Source organism: Xiphophorus hellerii, chromosome 5, assembly GCF_003331165.1.
Source record: "Xiphophorus hellerii strain 12219 chromosome 5, Xiphophorus_hellerii-4.1, whole genome shotgun sequence".
NCBI classification, from domain to species: Eukaryota; Metazoa; Chordata; class Actinopteri; order Cyprinodontiformes; family Poeciliidae; genus Xiphophorus; species Xiphophorus hellerii.
The window spans coordinates 10,407,261-10,428,795 of record NC_045676.1 but is presented as its reverse complement, the minus strand read 5'-3'; the positions used below and the strand labels follow the sequence as shown (position 1 = coordinate 10,428,795).

At 38.2% G+C, this 21,535-nt stretch overlaps 1 protein-coding gene across 2 annotated transcripts in view; it reads left to right on the top strand.

Annotated features, from left to right (window-relative positions):
• rhbdl3 (rhomboid, veinlet-like 3 (Drosophila)) overlaps positions 1 to 21,535 on the top strand; it is a 55,611-nt gene that overhangs the window by 19,146 nt on the left and 14,930 nt on the right. For both annotated transcript variants that reach the window (XM_032562570.1, XM_032562569.1), the window contains one exon: positions 15,113 to 15,271. In XM_032562570.1, the coding sequence (XP_032418461.1) occupies positions 15,113 to 15,271 (159 nt within the window). The remainder of the gene's footprint in view (positions 1 to 15,112; positions 15,272 to 21,535) is intronic.

Below are 21,535 nucleotides of genomic sequence, written 5' to 3'. Positions count from 1 at the left end.
CCCCATCAAAATGTGATGATGGGGAGAGACCCAAACACATGCAGGGAAGAATTAGGTAAAGGAAAAATATTAAAAAACCTGAAAACTCCAGCAGAGTTGAGTACAATAAGATCAATCAATTATTCAATCAAGTTTATTTGTATTGCACATTTCAGTAGCTTTCATTATATTCATATGTCAAAGTATTTCTTGTCAAAGTGAATTTTCTGTCATAAACGGCAAACATATATTAGCTGCTGAATTCATTGGGCATCCGAATAAGAATCTGTCACTATGTTTGAGACTCTGATTTGGAAGTAAGAAGGAAGTAGTTCTTCTGTTGCCCTGTGGTGTTGAAGATATTGGCTAATTAAACTGCTTTTTGGACTGGTTCACTTCAGCAGGTTACACACACGCAAGAAAGCCTCCAGAACTGTTCAATTGTTTTAAGTGGTCGCATATTGGAGCTTTAATATTAGTGGAGGCGGTGAGAATGAGGAGGCCAGGTGGTCTGCGAGAAGAAACTGAGCCCTTTTCCCTCCTCTGTCTTTGAGAGTTAGAAAGAAATCAGAAAAGAATGGAAGGGGGTTTTTGAGAATGTGATAAGATCCAGGAATGTGAATAGGGAACCAGGAGTTCAAGGGAGCTATAGCATGCTGACCAGGGGAAATAAATGAAAATAATCACCCAAGGTAAACACAGTTCATAGGAAAAATACCTAAGGAGAATAGGAACCACCTCTATATTAACTCCAAAGCTTGTGTTGTTGGGTAAGATGCTTCACCCGCTTCGCCTGCTGGTGGTCAGAGGACCCCGTGGCCTCACCAAAGGCGCTTTGGCCTAGACAAAGCATGTTTTTATCTTGATGCTCTATTGAGAAACCCCTGTTCCTTTCTGTCTGGTAAACCATTAAGCCAAAGAAGGAACAGGGCAGTAAACCTGAACTTGTGGAGAGGAAATAGGCTGTGTGCAAAAACAGTGCATAGAGTGTGTGACTGGGTTTAATGAAAGTGTCAGGAACGTAGAGTGGGTGTGTAATCCCAGGTGGTGCTGGGTAGCAGCTCTCAGCTGTCTGTGGACCTAGCTGCTGTGATATGGTGGGAATTACTAGAGATCCTGATTGAGCAGAGGCAGAAAGTGCCAGCGCTTGATCAAGTGTGTTGATACTGCGTTACCTAGAAACATTTAATTTGAATTAGGTTGCTTCTAGGTGCTTTTTAGTTACGTGGAGATAAGTTTCCTTTTTAAGATTATGTGCCTATGAGGCTGAATAGATGTGTGTATCAACTCTTCGTAAGACAAACGGGGGGGAAAAGAGATGTGAGTATTAATTACTGCAGACGGTGGGATCCTTGCACAGGTTGCACATTTCACACTTTCAGCAGAAAGTATAGTTGGGTCGTATTTGCTCAGACCCAGAAAAGCAAAGGTTGCAGAGCATATTAACTGTAAGAATACAATTCAAACAAGAGTGCATGCTAAACTACATAGCAAAACAGTTTTATTTATATAAGTATCCTAATATTCCTTCCAAAATACTTTGAAACCTGGCGAATACAAGAATACCAAAGTACCTATCAGGTATTTTTGAGTCCTGAAAGTAAATCAAGAGAATCCAATAAAATGAAGGAAATGGTTCTCTCACAGAACCATATGTGACCCTCTAATAAAGCCTTTTCCACTTTTAGTCTCTCATCCACTAACCAGCACTTCTCAGTCCTCATCTTTTCAATTCCAACTTCCTGTGTCTCTAACTACTGAAAGCAACCTGGAGTGGGTCTGCTCTCTGTCCCACAGTAATCATCTTTTCACGCAAAAACAAGGAAATAACAAGTTCCATAGCGCTGACTGTCAAGCACTTGCACAGCCGTCTTTCACTAGACTTTCCCAGAGAGAAAAACACTCTGCTCGTATTCAAACATGGGTAACAAGGGGAAGAAAGCAAAGTGTGTGAGAAAATGTTGGAGGAGGTGCTGTTTGATAGAAATGGGTCACAACAGCCTGATCTCTCGGCTTTGTGATCCTTCTGATCTATGCTTTGTAGCACTGTGGCTTAATTAACTTTATTTGTACTCAACTATTATCAATGCTATGAAGTTTAATAATTCTACCACCCAGTTGACAGCCTGACATTTTTTTTGACCCCTTAGCTAAGACAGTTGGAGTTTTTTATGATATTACTTCATACAGAGGACAAACATCATCAGACAACAAAACCAAGCAACTCTAAGTTGTATATAATTCCAATATTAAATATTATCCCAATATTTGATCAAACTATCTTGAAGTGATTTTGATTGGCTCTGGACTAAAATTACTCTAAAATTGTTCTAAACAGGATGCATCTGCAAATGGGTCTTTAACTTGTTCTCAGTCTGGTGAGAAAATCAATGAAAGGAAATGAAATTTGCTAACATTCAGCAGATACGCTACCGCAGATAAACGGTTATTAGCAGCTATGAATGTTATTATATTATTGTGATAATGTGAGGCAGTATCTCATTCACTGTAAAAACAGGGGTTTTATCACTGAGAGCAATCTTATTGCAGGAATATCAAAATGAGATTCGGCAGGCACTGATAAACCTGTGAATGTAAAATAAAGTTTGGCGTAAGTCATGAGGGTTTAGTCATCTTTTCATGGGCAATAAATAAACCAAAATGCACAAAGAACAGAAGACAAGGATATGCTAAAAAGCTAAACACAAACCAGTGAGCTAATATGGCAACACTTTTCTAGGAATAATAACAGATAAGGCTGCTTTTTTATTCACACATTTATACATATATACTTACAGTTATTTTACATTTCATACTTTTCATACATTTTTTAAAGTGATACTTGCAGACAGCAAATTAAGCTTTTCCATATGATAAATAAATGTTGAACTTGTAGCTTAATAATTCTGGTCGTGTCTGTTGTGCTTACACCCGATCTTCTTCCTTACAGCAGATACACACAAAGTAATGCCAGTACCTGAGTACACAAACATTTCTTTTTGTTTCCATGGTTAGAACATTAGCCTTGCATTTATTTTAAGTTTAAAGCAAATGAGATGTGTGCATAGACCTATCTATGCAGGTAACCTCGGAAACCTCCTTGTTCTGAATTTTTCCTTGTAAGATTTGTAATTTTGCAGCCGTTATTCTCTCCCATATAGAACGTAACTAAATGTTACCATTTGGTTAACATTTAACTAAATGGTTAAGGGGCTGCATGTGATTCAGTTGTATTATTTAAAAAAAAATCTTTAAGGTCCAAGTTATCCATAGAAACACTAATGAACATGCTCTTTTTCCTTTAAAAACCCGCCTTTTCTTTTCACTCCTGTTCCTTATCTTTTCTTCCTTTTACCTCCGTCTACCACTCTGTGGCCTTTGCCTCAGCCTTTGAGCTTAAGTGGTCTTTATAGTCACATTAACAGACATTGCTGTGGCATTTTAGTGGCTGTTAGGAATCTGTTGAGGCATTAGTCATGTCTCTGAAGTGTGGCGACGTAGACAGAGCTCTGGCTGGGCCGGCGGAGGCCGTGACATGCATGGCGAGCTGTTTTTTATGTGAGCCAGACAGGTGACCTTTTCCTGCAGAATGCTCAACGACAGCAGAGGTGATGTCTGAGTAATTAATGGTCTGAAACCGCATCGTGGCTCACCACATCCTTCCCTTCTGCAATCTGCTGTCGCTGTGTCACTCAGCTGTCGAGTGAACCACAGACGAATTAGGTTTGCCTACCTGTGTTTATCCCTTGAGGAATTACGTTTCTAGAAAATTGCATTCGATGCTGTTTTTTAAGCGTTTGTTAAAATAAAACTGAGAAGAGGAATAAGGATCTCACGAAGAGCAAAATTGAGGTAAGGCTCTTTGGTTCTGTGTCACACAAATCCTCTGTAGCTGTTTTGTTGTTCTGTTGGTGTGGAGAATACAGGCTGCCATCCAAAGTAACATAAAGTTTAATTAGACAATTTATTCTTTTTTATTATAATAAGATATTTAGCCAGGAAAATTTAATGGCACTTCTGGTAAACAAGCTTAAAATTAATTAACATTTTATTACAGTAGCATAATCGCACACTTAAAGACCTCCAGCTTTGAATTTAAGTGCATTCATTCAATGGAGGAGAAAAAAAATCTATGCTAGCAAATTATTGAGCCTCTTTTGCCAATAGAACAGCACTTACTCTTTTCCAGTAACAATTCACAAGGTTTGAGTTGGAGCATATAGGGGAATATTTTACAATTTCATAATTTCTCTGGATTGTCCACAGTCATGTGTGCTCTCTTATGCTCTCTTTTCTTTAGCTTTCTTGGCAAATTATCTGTAAAATGTAGTCTAATGGCCAAAAACAGCCATGAAAAAAGGGTTGATTTTCCTGTCTGTCTGTGTCCATATCTGTGTTTATTTGGATTATCTCATATAATAATGCCCTGTTTACCGGTAAATCACTTTACCAGCTTACTGGTAGAGAATCCAACATGTTTTTATAGAACATTTCCCAGTATTTCTAAGAGTTCATAACTCTTTAATATGCTGCTACACTGGACGCTGAAATTACAAAGTTGACCCAAAGTCTTTAAATCGGGGAACATTTCTCCTATTAAAGTGACCAGAAGTCTACAACACTCTCTAGCTTCCTGATCCCCTGTTTTCCTGTTTTCTTTTTTTTTTTTTTTGCATAATAACCAGTGACCTAACTGTGCACACCTCATCTTATGCAGCAGAGTAACACATAAAGCTTATCAAAACTGGTTACTGACCTGCTGAGACAGAACAAGAGCGTAATTTTCCCCCTTTAGTGAGAACGTTTTCAGCCTCATTTTAATTTCATGACCACAGTTTAACACATCACATCTCCATGCATGTCAGTGACTCTGCTTCTTGACTTTGATCTTTGGAGTGATGTCAGCTGCTGGTCTGTGTGTTTCACACACCATTTCTGGCTCCCCGCCCCTCCAATTCAGGGCCTCTGCCTGCTGACAAGCTGCCAGCTCCACTCAACCTGAACTAGTCCCATAAATGAAGCCAAGTCTGGGCTCCGGCAGAGGAGCAGATGATGAATCTCTTAACCACAGCGCGTTGCCTGGCTTATAGTGGCCAGTAGCGCTGATAGTGTACTCCTTCAGCTGTGTCAGATGATGTGACAAAAGAATGTGGATGTGTGTGAGGGAAGAAAAGGAGACTGTCATGGTTACCTGTCTCATTAATACGAGAAGCTATGAATCTGTGTGAGTGTTTTTCCATTATGACATGTTTGAATGATGACCAGAGAATGAGGTGCCCCTGGTTTTGCCGGTCCTCCCTGGTGCTTCAGTGTAATTAGCAGGGAGACTAATGAGCTTTAACAAGGCAGGCTTTTTATTAGAGCTGCTAATTACACCATGCCGGTGCTGTACTTGGGAAGCAGAGCGATGTGGATGGTATTAATTTTCTTGTAGATGTCAGTTCACATGAGCAATCCATAACACTGAATACTGTGTAGGTCTTTCTTTTGCTGCTGAAAGTCTGACTTTGTCACCGTTTTCCCCCATTCTGGCACGGTTGTTGTTTTCCTCAGTCCTCTTGGATTCTGTCTTGCTGTATTTCAATGGTTCTTGCTCGTCTCCGCTTCTCTGGATTTGGATCCTTTGAGTTGGTGCCCAGTCCAGTTGTTTCTGAGCAGCTTTTGCATGTCTGGGAAGGCACAGTGGGGAGAGGCTGCATTTCAATCAGGATGTTTGTTTAATCTGTTTAAACCTAAAACAACCTGACAGCCATACCCATAAGCATAAAAACATGTTGGAGAAGCAAAGATCTGGTCAAATGAAACAAGTTCTGGCATGTATGTGTGGATCTAGCAGGGATCTGTAGGCTTTTTTGGTGATATGTGAACTGACTGAAATAAGGAAATTATGATTGCTTTATATCATTATAACAGTATTTACATGTAGTGTCTTAAAACAAAGCACAGGTGGTTCAGATTTTTAAAGGGGCTGTATTAAGTATTTTCCAGGAACATATTCCATTTTATAGCACAATCAAATAAGCATGTTATCTTCAGTTGTTATGAAAATGCTGTATATGTCAAATATGACGTGAAAATTTTTAAGACGGCTTGAAATTGGCCTGTCTCTTTAAGAAGCGGCTTCTCTTTCTTCTTCCTTCAGCACGTCATCACAACAACGTTTCTCCAATATGCTATTTACAATTGTTCTTGAAAGCGTTGGTAGGTAGTTTGTATGATAAGCTCAGCAGACTCTCAGTTCCACCAGGTGTTTGCTAATTGCTGCTGCTAGTCTGAAGGAGCTGAGTGGAGAAGGTAACGGGGAGGGCTGCTCTGTGAGGCAGAAGCTTGGCTGGGGACTGCAGGTTCGAAGAGGAGCTTTGTGGAAGTGAGCGCTAAGGCAACTCCGAGTGACTGGCATGGGAGATTAAAAGATTTTTCAAACATGCATGAAAGAAGCTCTGTCAACCAGGGGAAGCTTGGAGCAGAGCTCCTCCTGAATGCAGAAACAGTGGCTTTAGCATATGATAACCAGGGAAACATCTCTTTGGAGGTTTTAAGATCTGTATTGCTGGAAGGAGACACTGGGGCAGACCCAGAACTCAGTGGAGAGCCCATTTCCTGTTACAGATAAGTAGAGAACAGTAGAGGGATGGAAACATGTTTAAAATAATCTATATCATGATTTAATTTGTTTTTACTTGACACATGGATGTAGCTATTTTAATACTGTTGCTAAAAGCATATTATGATAGAAAACTTGCATCATTTTGAAAGCTACACTTTATACATGAAAATTATATGTGTGGATCTTTAATGGTGACTTCTATGACCAAATCCTATAAACTCCTTTTCAGACACTGCCTGATCAGTTTCTCTTTGCACTGTGTTTGCTGAGCAAATTCTTGTGGCATTTCAACTTGTTTTTTCTGTTCGAGATATTAAATTTGACCTCCCACTCAGTTTCTTTTTTGCATAATACTATTTCACAGTACAACAACAACGGGATAACAAACAGAGAATCAAAAATCTTGAACAACTGGAGTGAGTGCAAAGGCTTTGAAAAAACTCATGAAACTTTTCCGTTGATGACCTTAAATCTGCTCGCACAAATGCTGCAGCTGCTTTTTTCACCACAACAAGTGAGGACATTTTGGCTGAAGGAGTTTGCCTGACCACAGATTAACAGCACAGAGGAACGATGTGTGTAAGTACATGTGACTCCCTGCCTCCTCCTGTGCAGAGTGCATGCCTGGACCTCGCAACTCTACAGGAGCCGATATTGACTGATTAATTGGTCATCCTGCTTGCTCCTAATTGCCTGCCGGTGTTTCGCTTCACAGCACCAAACAAGCCAGTACAAAGAGCCTGCTGGACAAGTTTTGTTCCTCTATGAAAGGCTGGATATTTGATGTGCTAATTAGACAGTTTCTTTTCATATTCATGTAAGAAAAAAACTATTTTCCCCAGCAGCTTGGTGTTAAGTTTAGAGCCACTTTATAACTATGGAGAAAAAGGGAAATAATTAGCAGAGCAAACAACATGCAACTTTTTGAACTAAGCTTTTATGATTCGATCAAAAACATCTCATTACTGTTTCTGTGCTTGTTGACTCCATGGTAGAATCATCTGTTGCCTAGAACCTAACCCACCTGTGTGACTTAAAATCTCACAGGTTTATGCTTTTTATTTGTTTTTAGCAGGATAACAAATGTTTACAGGGATTGGTTTGAAAATTGCTGTTCGCTAAAGCTCTCGCCTAATCACTTTGCAAAGGAGAATAGGCAACATATTTCAGTCTCCAGGTGCACAAAGCCAGCAGAATTCGCATGACGTCACCATGAGACACTTTGAGGTTGGAGGTTGTAACCTGACAATGTTACTAATTAAAGGGATGTACTTCTGCAGTTCATTGTTACATGAAAATTCAATATGTATAATTTTCATGTTGGTGAATAAATATTTAATAAGATCACTTCTTTACAGAATTACATTTAGAGCATGTAATTTGGTATTAAATGTGTATTTGTGGCAGCAACTACTGCAAAGTGTACAGTGTGTTTCCTTGCGCTGATTAGCCACAGTTCCTGTATAGCTCCAGCCTGCAGGTAGAAATGATTAAAAAAAGGATTTAAGAAATTGTTATTGACTCCACAGGCAACATCCTAGTTTATTTATTTATTTTTGTACCTTTTCAGTTTTCATATAGCAGAGACAAGGCAGCAGGCTAAAGCTCTTGTGTGCGACTGTTTCTCCATGTCGTAGGTCACATGTGCTGCTGAATGACTGCTTCATGCCTGTTACTGCATGAACCCCAGGGACTGCATCATTTCTGACTGTGAAATTAGATGACCCAATCGGGATAAAACTTCAATTTCCTGCCATGTCAGTTTGTTTCACACTATTTCATCTTTATTAAATACAAGAGAGAGTGACTCTCCGGGTGACTCTCAAAACACATCAAATAAAAGTAAAAATTTTATTGTTAAATGTTTTTTTTTTTCACAACGCCCATGCTTGTGACCAGACATTTTTTGTTTAAAATTAAATTATTTAATCAAAAGATTTATCATTTTCAAAATGCTTTTGGAAAGCAAGTTGTAATGTGACTTTGTCTAATTTCTAAGATTGTGCTAATCCAATCTCAAGCATAAGATTGTCTATTGAAATTATAATAGAGCTGCACAATATATTGAATTACAGAAGTCTGTCACAATATCAGTGTGTGAGATTTTGCAATTGCAAAGCAATACTTGGACATAATATTTGTAAACATACAATATTCAAAGTGTCAGGAATTTATGTTCTACATACATATAGTGTATTTGGCCAGTTTGTTTGGACTCTAAGCCATCACCCCATGTAGATTTGTAGTGATTGTGATGCTAAAACTTACAGACAGCGGTCTGCAATTTTCCGTAGTAATATTGCAACCATGTATTTTTATGATACCATGTCACCCGAAATGATCATTATCAGACTCCCTGAATGATCTCGGCTCCAAATACTAATTGCTGGTTTACTTTTTGTAAGTTAGATGCTCCCACAAAGAGCCAATGGACCACATTTTGCAAATCCAATAACCAAAGTACTAAATAAAGCCATTAAGTACTACTATATCATAGTATTGTCAGTGTAAGTCTGGGAAGCCTAATGGCTACAGAACTAAATGTAGTAGTGTCTCTACAACATAAGCTGAGTTTGGACAGAGTTTTTATGCAAATGCAAAAATGAAGTGGATCTGAAGTTAAAGGTTCCATTACGTCACTCTAAAATGTGGACATTTTCCACATATGATAGGCAAGTTTTTGGGAGGTATTTACTTAATTAATGCAATTTACAAAAGTGAAAACGTATCATTGTTAGTTTTGTTGTCGTGAGATGAAAGCTATTAGGAGCTGAGTTATCAGTGGGTGATATCAAAACAATGAAGAGGCATGCTAACGTTGGCCTAGCACTAGAGCAAACTCCCCTGAATAAAAAATTTATCAGAAGGAATAAGCAAATGGTAAAACCTACGCACATTTTATGCTATATGTTGTCAGAACATTGTTGTGGGTTTCTTAACAGTCTAAACCCACCTGCAGCAAAACATCTGCTGTCAAGAAAAATGGATAAAATAATCCATAATCTGCAGTTTCAGATTATTGAAAATGCCTATTTTCTTGTACGAAGCAAATTTGTACATCTTAAATAGACAATCTATTCTTGTAGAATCTAAACTACAACCAATAACCTGCCCTCACATTTGATGAGCCTGCCTGTTTTTCCTGGTCAGTTTCTTGCTTGCTTTTGTTAAACTACAGTCTGTGCTCTGACTGGTACATAATGGCACAAATTCCAACTCTGAATAACAACTTTACTATTTAGTTCTTCTTTAGTTATGGGGAAAAAAAGGTTTTAGGTCAAAGCAAGCCACGAGATGGGCTGATGTTTGACATGACATTGAAAATATTGATTGAATATGTTTCATGAACCGGATGCCCTGCTTACACAATGAAACAATGGTTGTGCTATTGTCTCACAGTAAAAAGCCGGTGACTGAGTGAGAGTAAAAAGAGGAGTTTAGAGATGACCTACGATGCAAAATTCACATTTGCATGTTTTTATTCTCACATTTGGTAGAAGATTCTAAAAACAGCCCAAATACTTAAAAAATATGTCTCTATCCCGTGTTATAGTATTCAACTATTAGCTGGACTTTCTCCCTTTGTGTTTTGTTTTAGAGAGAAAAAATCATGTTTCTATCATTAAAGCAATTCCTTCTGAAACAACAAAACAAGAGTAGGACATCACACAATCACCATCATGCTTGACTGATGGTATGATGCTCTATTTCTGAAATAGTGTTAGTTAAATGCTAGATGTAGTTGGTATGAGGCACGCCTTCCAAAAAGTTATTTTGTTTTGCTAGTTGTTGCACTTGTATCTTGCCTTGATAGCAGTCATGCTGTGTTGTATAGTCGCTGTATCCTTTAACTCATATTTTCTCACATGGGTCTAAACTCCCATTTTGCTCTGACCATCTCCCTTCTGCTCCTTAGTGCAGCTCACTGCAGCAGAGTTGGACCTGGATGGTGACCCGTATCACTCCAGGTCAATGAGATCCTGGAGTCAGACTGGTCTGACACTCTGTGGTGAACTTAATCAAGTTGTTTTTAATGACCTCCTGTCAAGCCTGTCTCTTCGTCTTAAGGTTTAATTGATATAACAGCTTAATATGCTCACTCCTATAACTACACCCAGTGCAGTGTAAGGGCACATACTGTTAGTATAGTCATGCACCTGATATGATCCCAGACTTCATTTTCCTTGAAGTTGTTTTTTTAGCAAATTCCCCAGTGTGCGTCGGGGCTGCTGCATTTCTCCAGGCTCTCTTTGCAAATGTAAACTCTCTGAAAAATCTCCCTGACCCTCGCACTCTGCCCTCCCTCTTCTTCCATAATATTCAGCTTTATGAAAATGAGGCTGAAGAGAAAAAGCCCTGCATTGTTACCAGTCTGCCAACCTCCCACCCCCATGCTCCCTCTCCATGCAATGTAACCTCGCTGTATATCTTTATTCCTCCTTCTGCTGTTGTTCTCTTCAGCACTGACAGCCTGTTTGGAAGCCCTTAATATCACTGCATGTTAATGTTTTGAGATATTAACGTCTGTGTCAGGATCTGTGTATGTGTGTGTGAATGCTTATTTCAATCTTAAGGGTTTTTCATCACTCCCCTTCAGCTTTTTGAAGACATACTGCATAAAAGTTCTTGGGACAGCATGCACAGCATGTTGTAATTTTTTTGTTATCCTAGCATTATTTATTGAACAATAACAATATCTTAAAAAATTGATTGGCCTGCAATAATGATTAGATATTATATAATGAGTGAAAGGGTTTTATAACACTGAAATATTTTCAATTTTTGATTGAGATTCTTTTTTTTTATTAGCACAGCAGGAAATGTTTTAAGAAGGTGTTTTGATGCTCTGATAAAGTCAGTTGGAAGGAACAAATAATTTTTTTCTCTGGTTAGGTGTAGTTAAACCCTGCTAAACATGTAATACAGGAAACAATTTAATGGTTAGTTTGGATTTTTTTTTATTTGAGGTTCTGTGAAATCACTTTGAGGTTGTTGAAAATAAATTCCCAGTGATGGAAGTTAACTAGCTAGTAGGAGATACTCATCTTTTTAGCTGACTTAGACAATTTAAAACAACTTAAACTGAAAATGTTCATTAAAGTTCGCATTATTAGCCACACAGTAACAAAGGAGGCAGAGGATAGAAGGTAATTTGTGTCAACTATGCAGCCATGACATTTTGTACCCAAAAGACAGTCACATAAGTTGCATAGTCAACACAAATCACCTTCTGTCCTTTGTCCCTTTTGTCGAATTAATCCAACATTTGAACAGTGGAAGGAAGCCGACTTACCCAGACAGAACCGTGTATGCAGAAAAACACCAGACTGGGATTCGAACCCAGAACCTTTTTGACGCAAAGCAACATTGCTACCAACTGCGCCAGCGTGCAACCTATCCATACAAATATGTCAACTTTAAACATTAATGAGTATCTTTTTCCTATAAAATTAGTAACACAACATATAATATTATTTTAATCTAAACTTTAATTGAGATCCCCTCAGCTTGATTGTGAATACTGTTTAATCTTTAAGGAGTCAGTTTTAATTCTAAGCTAATGAAGAAGTCTAAGTGATCATGGGTTGAGAGTATCCATCTGTGCACCACACAATGTGGACCTGCGTGCAAGGGAAATAATAACTGGCTTTAGAGAAGGGACTGGGCAATGCTTGCATGAAATTGCCTTCAGAGGCCTATTGTGCGACGACCCACTTCAGCCCCCCCCCCCCCCCCCCAGCAGCCAGCCTGTTGACTTCAAGGATTGTTCATTCAGCTATAAAGCCTGTGGTGTGGCAAAGTGGGGCGAGGGATGTGTTTGCGTGTGTGTGGTTTTTGGTGGGGGGATAACGGATGGTTGTCTGCATCTGAGTGTCATGAAGAGAGATAACAGGATCGTTTGCTGAAATCTTTTTCCAATCAGGGACCTCACATGTTTGCAGTGCAGAGAAAGTTGAAGGAGAAAGTGAGAGATGAAGTTGGGTGAGGGGGTGCGATGTGTTGTTGGGTGGTGAGTGACAAGGGAGGGGAGGGGAGCTGCGTGGTGTGGGTCTTAGATTGGACTGTAATCCCTTAGTCCTGCAGAGAAATAAGGCCGCACAGTCTGGGACAAACAATGAGACACTCACTGAGCATACTGGCTGTCTCTCACTGTAGCTAGTGATGTGGTTTCATCATGACAAAATCTGTTTGGCAGAAATTACCTGATCTGCTGGAGGAAAAGGTTGGTTCTTTGTTTTAAGTGTTGAGAAGAGTTTGTGTTTTATGTGTAAGATGAGTTACTAAGAGATAAATACATGAAGACCTATATGTATAAGTAATGACAATTCCTTATTTTTTGTGGACTATGTGAAAAGCTACTGAAAATTTTCAAATTTCTTATTTTACATGTGTGTGCTAGTTTGGCTCAATCTTTTTGAGCGACTTGTGGTCAATATTTTAATGCTTTGGCTTTTGACCTGTTGATACAAATTTTCACTGATTCTGATTTCTCTTTAGGAGCTAAGAATAACAATTAAACTATTTCTTTCTAAACTTTTTTCAAGAATGCTCATTATCTATTTTTATTAGGAGCAACATCTCATGGGGTGTGTGAAAGAGTGAAACAGGATCTTGGTCATTTAAAAAAACTAAAATTGGCATAAAATGGCCTGCACTTGTAGTGGCCTTTACAGTCCAGAGAACTAGAAGGACCTACAGATGTAAGGCTGCCATCGCAGATCCTCTGAGCATCACCTGCAGGCAAGGCAGGTGAAGATGTGGACAGATCGGCGGTTCGAAACCAACTCCGACCTCCTGAGCCACTGTCGCCCCAGTCCACCTCAGCTGATTTTACAAACCATTAGCTGATCCTGAGTCCACTGGGAACATTTTTGAACAACTATGAGACCTGGAAAATTCGGGAACTTGATGCTCTTTCACAACTGATAGGACTGACAATCAGCAGCACAGCTGGTGGATTGATACTTTTCTCTTTCATTTCGCTTGCACACACAACCCCCTTGATATGTGTATGAGAAGCTTTGAATATTGCATGTTTCATAAAGATGCAGTGGCACAGATGCAGCATGTAAAATATTTGCGTGTTGGTAGAATTATTATTTTAGTGAGCTTGTGGGATTGTTTTATGATCAATGCTTTGAGTATAATTTCCTCTTTGTGGGCATCTGCTCATGCATCCTTGGTTTCTAAACCTATTTGAAAATTTGTGGAAATGTATTTAATGCACAGTGCATCTGGAATGTATTCACAGCACTTCACTTTTTCAACATGTTGTTACATTACTTCGTTATTCCAAATTGTATTAAATGAATTGCTTTCCTCAAAATTCTACACAGAAATACCTCATTGTGACAACGCAGAAACAAGTTTCTGAGATTTTGTATTACAAATTTAAAACCAAGAAATCATGTTTACATAAGTACAATCCCAAAAACTTCATGCACCATAGCAGCAACAACTTATTTCAAGAGTTTGCAATAAGTAACTATGAGTCATTAATGTTACAGCAGAGGAATATTGACCTTACTCTTATTTACAGAAGTATTTTAGTTAAACAACTTTAGACGGTTTTCAGTTTGATCAGTGTTTAAAGTCATAGGAAGTCCAGATTTGGCTTGGCCACTCCAGAAGGTTTTTTAATTATTCAGGTGGCCTTGCTACTGTGTTCTGGATCATTGTCCTGCTGCAAACCTAAAGTGTGATTGGGTTCTAACAGGTCCTGTGCTGATGGCTGGACATTATCTTGCACAATTTTCTTCAATTATCAATTATGACAATTCACCTAGGTCTTGAGAAAACCAAATTTTGAGATTAATCTCAGAAATTTTCTAGAAACGACTTGGACATTTCTGAGTTTGAAAAGTCAAAAGTTTGTTGGAAAATCCTCACACTAGCAGGCTGTATATCTTTAGATATCTGTTTTGTAATGTTTCTGGGTTGTTTTGTGACCTCCTGGATGAATCATTGATGTACACTTGGAGTTATTTTGGGTGAACGGCTAAAATTAGTAGAACTGCTGCAGTTGTGAATTATTGTTATCACTTTGGTTCAATGGCATCCCAAAAAACCTAAAAATGGCTTTGTAACCCTTTCAAGATTCAATACCTTTTTTGTTTTGTGCTATTTTTGAGTCTCTATAGGTGAGAGAATTGTTTTGTTTTTGTATAGATGTTTCAGCCGTCAGAGATGTTCTAGTCAAAATATTTACTATATCTGTAGGTAGTTCAACTACAGTTAATTCATGATCACTTTTTCTGTTTTTTCTCTTTTAATGAATGACAATCATTTGAAAATTGTTTTTCCAACTGTATTTACTCATGTTATCTTTATGCAATATTAAAATTACTTTGATGAAGTGAAATATTTCAGTGTTAGAGCCCCCATCCCACCAAAAAAACCCCCAAACAAAACAAGTTTTTGGTGCAGGAGAGTTAGCATCTGGCAGGCAGCTGATAGTGTCTGTGTTTCATCTTAACATCTTTTGCAGCTTTAATCATTCGGCCTCACCTCTGTCTTCCTCTGCAGTACGACCCGGAGAATTCAGGCTTCATCAGCACAGAGCGCTTCAGGGACCTGCTGGCGACGCACGGCTCTGAACTTGATCCCCACAAACTGGAAGTGTTGCTGGCTCTCGCTGATGGCAACTCTGATGGAAAAATCTGCTACCAGGACTTTGTCAACTTGGTGAGAAGTTTGTAGAGCTATTGAAAAGAAAATATGGTTAGCAAGGCCCTATTTTACATAGAGCTGGACTGGTTGTAATAGTTGTTTTAACATTTATAAACGGATAATAATTTGAGAACTGTCTGTCTAGGACTGGGGTTAACAATTATTTTAGTAATCGATTGTTCCACTGATTATTCTGTCAATTAAATGATTAATTGGATACAAAAAGACACTCTCTTAATTAAATTAGTTGACAATTATTATGGTAATCAATTCATCATGATTAATTGTTTCAGCCCTACTTCTGATTTTAACACTTTCTAAATGATCCTAAACATGCAAGTGTGAGAAAAACAGCAAAATCAGATTAATCAGAACACATCATGTTTCACAGCACTGTTCATGTCCCTGCATACATTAAAGATAGTTGGATTTGGACTTGACCTTACAGCTAATGTGCTCTGACCTAATGTGGTTATGCACACTGAGCCATGCAATCTTTACACTGATCCTCAAAATCCATATTTCAAGATCACCTCGGCCACAGAGTGGAGTTTTCTTCCCGACAGGAAATAACACTCACTCAGGTCACAAACTCCCTTTTTAACTCTCACCTTGCCCCACTTGCAGTTTCACCTTCAAACCACAGCCTGCTGCTTATAGTCCTACATTTCACTCAAGTACCTCCATCTGGGCTTACCTGCTCAGTCAGGCTGCACTTTCATGCAGGAAGCTGAACCCAGGACAGTGTGGAGTGCTCTTGGAGTGAGATTCCTCTCGTGGAAACCAATAACTACTGGATTATTGAGGGATTGGGTGGGGCCGTGCGTTTCTGCTAAAAACTGCAAGGAATTTATTGTCTGCCTCTCCCCGTGTTCTTTAAGTCGGTTTATTGCCTGATACAGTGGGTGAGGAATGAAGCCTGCAAGAATCTGGGGAAAATGTCAAAAGGAGTTTTTGTTTTGCTCTTTCCAGCTCAGGTCATGTGGGAGTCTGATGGTTACAGTGAGCTACGGGTGGGACAGGAAGGTTTTCATTGTTGAACATGCATTATTTTTCTTCAAAGTCTCCATAAGAGCACAGGAATTGTGAAATGTTTCTTTGTAAGCATATAAACTATGGAAAAGAAATGTTGTGTTACATTAAATAAGCTGATTTCTGTTGTTCAAAGCAACCAGCCGACTTTCAGATGGAAACATGCACAGTAGAGCAGGTTGTACCTGAAAGTCAACCACAAACTCTGATGGATGTAATTGGGATTTTATGTGATGCATAACACAAAGTAGTGCATAATTGTGAAGTGGAAGGAAAATGATTAATCAATACTTTGTAGGGAATAATTTGATTTCTGTGTACATAAATACGAATAAGTTTGCCTCTTGTGTGTGTGTGCAGACATCAACAGGGAGTTGGCACTTATTATTTTGTGTGCTTTCTGTGGTACTGCACTACATTTTATCCAATCTGGTAATTTAGATGATTTCTCGCATTTTTACAGATTTTTGGAAAACCATTTCTGCAAGAACATCCTGCTACACTGCTGGTCAGGACATGTTGGGAAAAAAAGGAAAAAAATAATGTAATCCTTTATATTTTATTTCACAAAAATGTTTAACATTATGTTGATCTGAAAATATTTCATGAGGACCTAAAAGAGTGGATGACATAATGCCATAAAATCACATACTCTCTGAGAAGCTGAAGTGAAAATGTAAACTTCAGAAAGGGAAACAATGCTCCATCTGTACTGCGAGCGGCTGGTCACTTGTACATTTTTATTGCTACTAATGTAAAGGTGGTCGGCAGGTAAAAAGTGGTTAGAGGGGGTTTGAGGTATAATGCATGGGGGCCAGGAGACAGACTGTGAGGGGTTTATTTGGCACGCTATTTCTTCTTTGCACAGCAGCTTTTCCATCAGTGTGATTGTCAGTAATTGCCTCCTTGCTGCTGCGTCACTGGCAGCATTTAAATTACTGGTCCCTATTCCCTCTCTCCTTATACACTCTTTACCTTTGCCTCTGTCTTTGTTTTTTCCTTGGCATACCTTTTCAGTTTGTCTTTCCTTTCTTTTGCTTGTCACCTCTTTTGTCTTGCCTATTTGTCTTCTCATGTTTAACATCCATCACACTGAAGTATTGCCTTTGCGTAGACTGGCAAGGGAAGAAACTAGTCCATAATAGCTTTACATTTCCCCAAGTACCTGCGCTTTTAGTCTGTGTGATTTTGTTTTTTTCCTAAGGATGATTACACATATTTTTGAAACTGGACAGTATATTGTATCCTGTTGCACATTTTGGTTACTGCAAATTTAAGTTTTCAGGTATTCTTATGTTACCTCAGTGTTCTGTTAAATGTCTCCAGTCTTTGATTTTTGTTTAAAGTTATTGTGTTTAGTTTGACATTTTAGTAGATCATTTGATGCTTTACTGTAATCACTGCCTTGGCTTAAATACCGCTCAGATTAGCTTTGCCAGACCCACCTGCCTGACATGTTCTGTTCACTTATTGCCAACCTTTCCTATTGTTTCCTTGTGTCCTGTGACTTTGCCTGTTTAACTCTGTTAAACTCAACATTTACTACAATTCTGCCTATGTCCTGCTTGCATTTGGGCCGTACATCACCATTTGCTATAGCAAAACATAATGTCATGTTAGTCACTAGAAGTGATTTTGTTCAGTAACAAAAAATGTGAACATCTTGGCTCTTCAGGAGAGCAATAATAAGTACATAATTCTGTTTTTACTATGTTTCAGATCATTAAACAAGTGTTAATATCAGACATCAGCATGAGTAAATGCAAAATGCAGGAGCTTAGGTCCCTCAGGGTGTTGTCAACAAATGAGGGAAAATGGACGGAGTTAAATAGAGGGCAGAAATATCATTGCAGAAAAATAAAGGATCTTCCTCAAACACTTGCAGCTTTAAATGAAGCAAAAGGCATTTTCAGACTTGTGTTTGGAAAACATGTAAAAACTATCATTTTCCTTTTATTTCACAATTAAACACTTCTTTGTTTTGAACCATCACATAAAGTTTGAAAATACACTGAAGTTTGTAGTGGTGACAAAATGTTAAAATGTGTAGGACTAATTTTGCAAGAAAGAGTTTGTTGAGCATTTACTGTGTTGTAAAATAATGTTTAAACTTGACTTATGCTTGCTGACAGAAACTGGACAGGCTCTAAGTTTATGCTGATCTGTGCTCCTGAGTTATTTCCTGGTTTCAGCCCATGAGCACAGTGATTCATTAGGGCTTGTGTTTGTGGCGCAGAACAGCAAGGCTATCCATCTGCAGCTGAAAGATTTCAACTAACACCCACTACTACAGATCACAGCTACTGAGAGCAAGAGGTTTGCTTGCTCCAAAGAAATATCCACTATTTGTTTTTGGCAAGACTCTGCATGCATAAAAAAGGGGGATTTCTCTCAGAATTGCACAGAAGCTATTGGTAACAACAACCACACATATTCATGTTGCATATTTGTTAGCTGGATTAAAATATTGTGTTGAAACTTGAGGTAAAGACTTAAATCCTTCCTTGATATTGGGATAAAAACTAGAAAACCTTCTGAATTATAGCTGGAAATGATAAACTCACTAACTACTGACTGCTGTTTCTTTTTTATATACTTTATAATTAACTTGTATAGTTTTTATAAATATCTTCTGAATATCCTCTTATCCTCTAAATATTTAATCTATGTAATATTTAGTGTGCGTACACAGAAATGTGCTTTGTGCACTTTTTCTTTTGATTTTTGCTTGTTTGTTGACCTAACCAATTATAACTCCAACAGCTCTCTGTTCTTCTCAAGGTTTTTGATTTTATTGGGAATGAAAAAAAATGATGTTTCCTTTCTGTTGGTGATAACTTCAATAAATTTCTGTCTAAGTTTCGAAATAACAGTACAATTAAAGCACTGTTAAGGAAGCATTGCAAAAAGTTCAGTTTGGCAGATCTGTACATTCAAAGATTTTTCCCAAAGATTGGGTTCAGGACCACTCTCTATAATATAAAAAAAAAAGTATTTTCCTGAATTATCCGTTTTCTGCAACGCGCTACAAAGTCTTTTCAGAATTTTCTATTCAAAGCAAGAGTCACATGTAGTGCACAGAAAAAGGAAATTTGAAATTATGATTTATAGTAAAACAGCAAAACAAATAATAAAAAAAGAAACAGGCCATTAGTCTTTTATACAGTACAGGGTGAACTATTTGTTAGTTTTGATAATATCTTTGTCTTTTGCCAATTTGTTCAAAGTCTGTGCGATATTTATTTAGTTGTCTACATATGAGGTTCTATCTTTAAACTGTAACTCGAGCAGAGATGTGATGTCAGCAATATTTCTGCTTTTGAGATCACTATTTTGACTTCAAATGTTCACATGACCCTGACCTTTAACCTTTAAATGCTGGGATAACTCATACTGTAAATGCTGCATGGACTGTATTTCATACCTTTCACCTTGATTAAGCTCAAAAAACTTCCTTATCCTTTTTATTTATTTCTCGCCTTGCTCTACTTTCTCTTTAAACAGTTATTTTCTCCGTTCTTAGTCTATTTCTGCTCCTGTTTTTTCTCACAGATGTCTCTGTCTCCTACAATGTGTTTTGTGTTGATCAAACGATGAAGTTGTCCCCTGCTGGATGTATACCCATTTGTCTTCGCCTCGTCTGTCCCTTCTCCTCTTGGCACTGGGTCAACACACAGAATGCCATTCTTTCTTTTGTGTCTTGTAAAAAAAGGAGAGGAATTACAATCACGTCACCAGAAGAACTGACTGTCTTTATGCAACCAGGCTGCCAGGGGGCGGTCTGTGTGTGCACTTGCCTTTGTGTGGTCCAGAAGTGGCCATGGTAACCTGTAATCATTTTCCCACAGTTTTCTGAATCTGTTATTAAGACAAAAATAATTGGATTTTTCTGAATATTTGCCCTCCAAAGACCCAAGCTCTGTTTAAAGATCAATTTGCCAACCTAACTACCCGTAATTTTGCATGACTTCTTACTGTATTTTCTAATTGAAAAGCCTTTTTTAACATATGTTTTCAAAGATAAATGTTATGCACATTCACTGACATGAACTGAACAGAATAAAGTTAAAAAAGAAGCACTCATTTAGACGAGAGCAGAAGCAATGAGGAGCAAATGGGACCAATTGATTCTCATTGTCTGACTTTAGTAAAGAACACAACAATAGTGATAAAAATACCAAACTTTGAGAACACATTAATACGCAAATGCACAATGCTGACTTGTGCAGATTTCTTAGTCAAAATTTCACGTTTCTCTTCAAGAACTTTAACAGCATTTAGATTCAAACCTCAAATGAATAACAATAAGCAGCACTGCTGTGGCCTGTTAATCCTTCCTTTTATCTGCTGAAGCCTGATCAATTTGTCTTTAACGTCTCAGAATTGACTTCCTTTTTCTACCTTAAAAAGGATGGTGCTCATTTTTTAACGAACATCCGTAAAAAATATGCAGGATTAACATCTATCTGAAGACATGTGATGTATGATCTCTATTTTAGGGTATATGGTGGCATTCCAGTCAATTTTTACTTAATATTACTACTATTTTATATTAAGGACACAACAAAACTGAAACTGTACCATAATCCAAAGCATATCTGCAGTCAAATCAACACCTATAAGGGCTGGTTCTGTTAGAAATCAGCATACCAGCATCATGGCTTCATCTGATCTGAACACGAAGCAGCAAAGTTTCTGGTAGAAGATCCAAAGATGCTCTTGCAAGTGCAGAGAAGGTGGTAATACGTTGTCATAATCTCAATGAATCAAAGCATTTCCATCAAATACATTTGGTCCTTCATTTTCTTCCGCCGAGTTAACCATCCAGGCTTCTTTCTCCAGTTGAAGTCTGATTAATTTAAAAACTGTTAAACGAACAAAACTGAAATCATCTTCTTATTTTTGCATGAATGAGATTTTGCAACAGCCATGCTGGCTTTTGTGCCCCTTATTAAATGACATCACACTTAAAATTCGCTTTATTAGGACACTTTACAATCAAACCAGTCATTGCCATTCATGTACACATTCACAGGCTGATGATGGCCAGCTCTGCCCTGGGGCAATCTGACAGAAGAGCGGTCCGGCAATATGCAGAGTCTGTTGTATTGCCTGCCTGGAGATGTTTCCTGCAGCATGGCTCCCATTCTGCCTCAGTGGTTAGCCTTCGATTCTTTTTCACCTTTCGCACCATTTCCTTTATTAGTCAAGGTGTTACTTTTTACTTCTTACCACATTCTCTGAGAT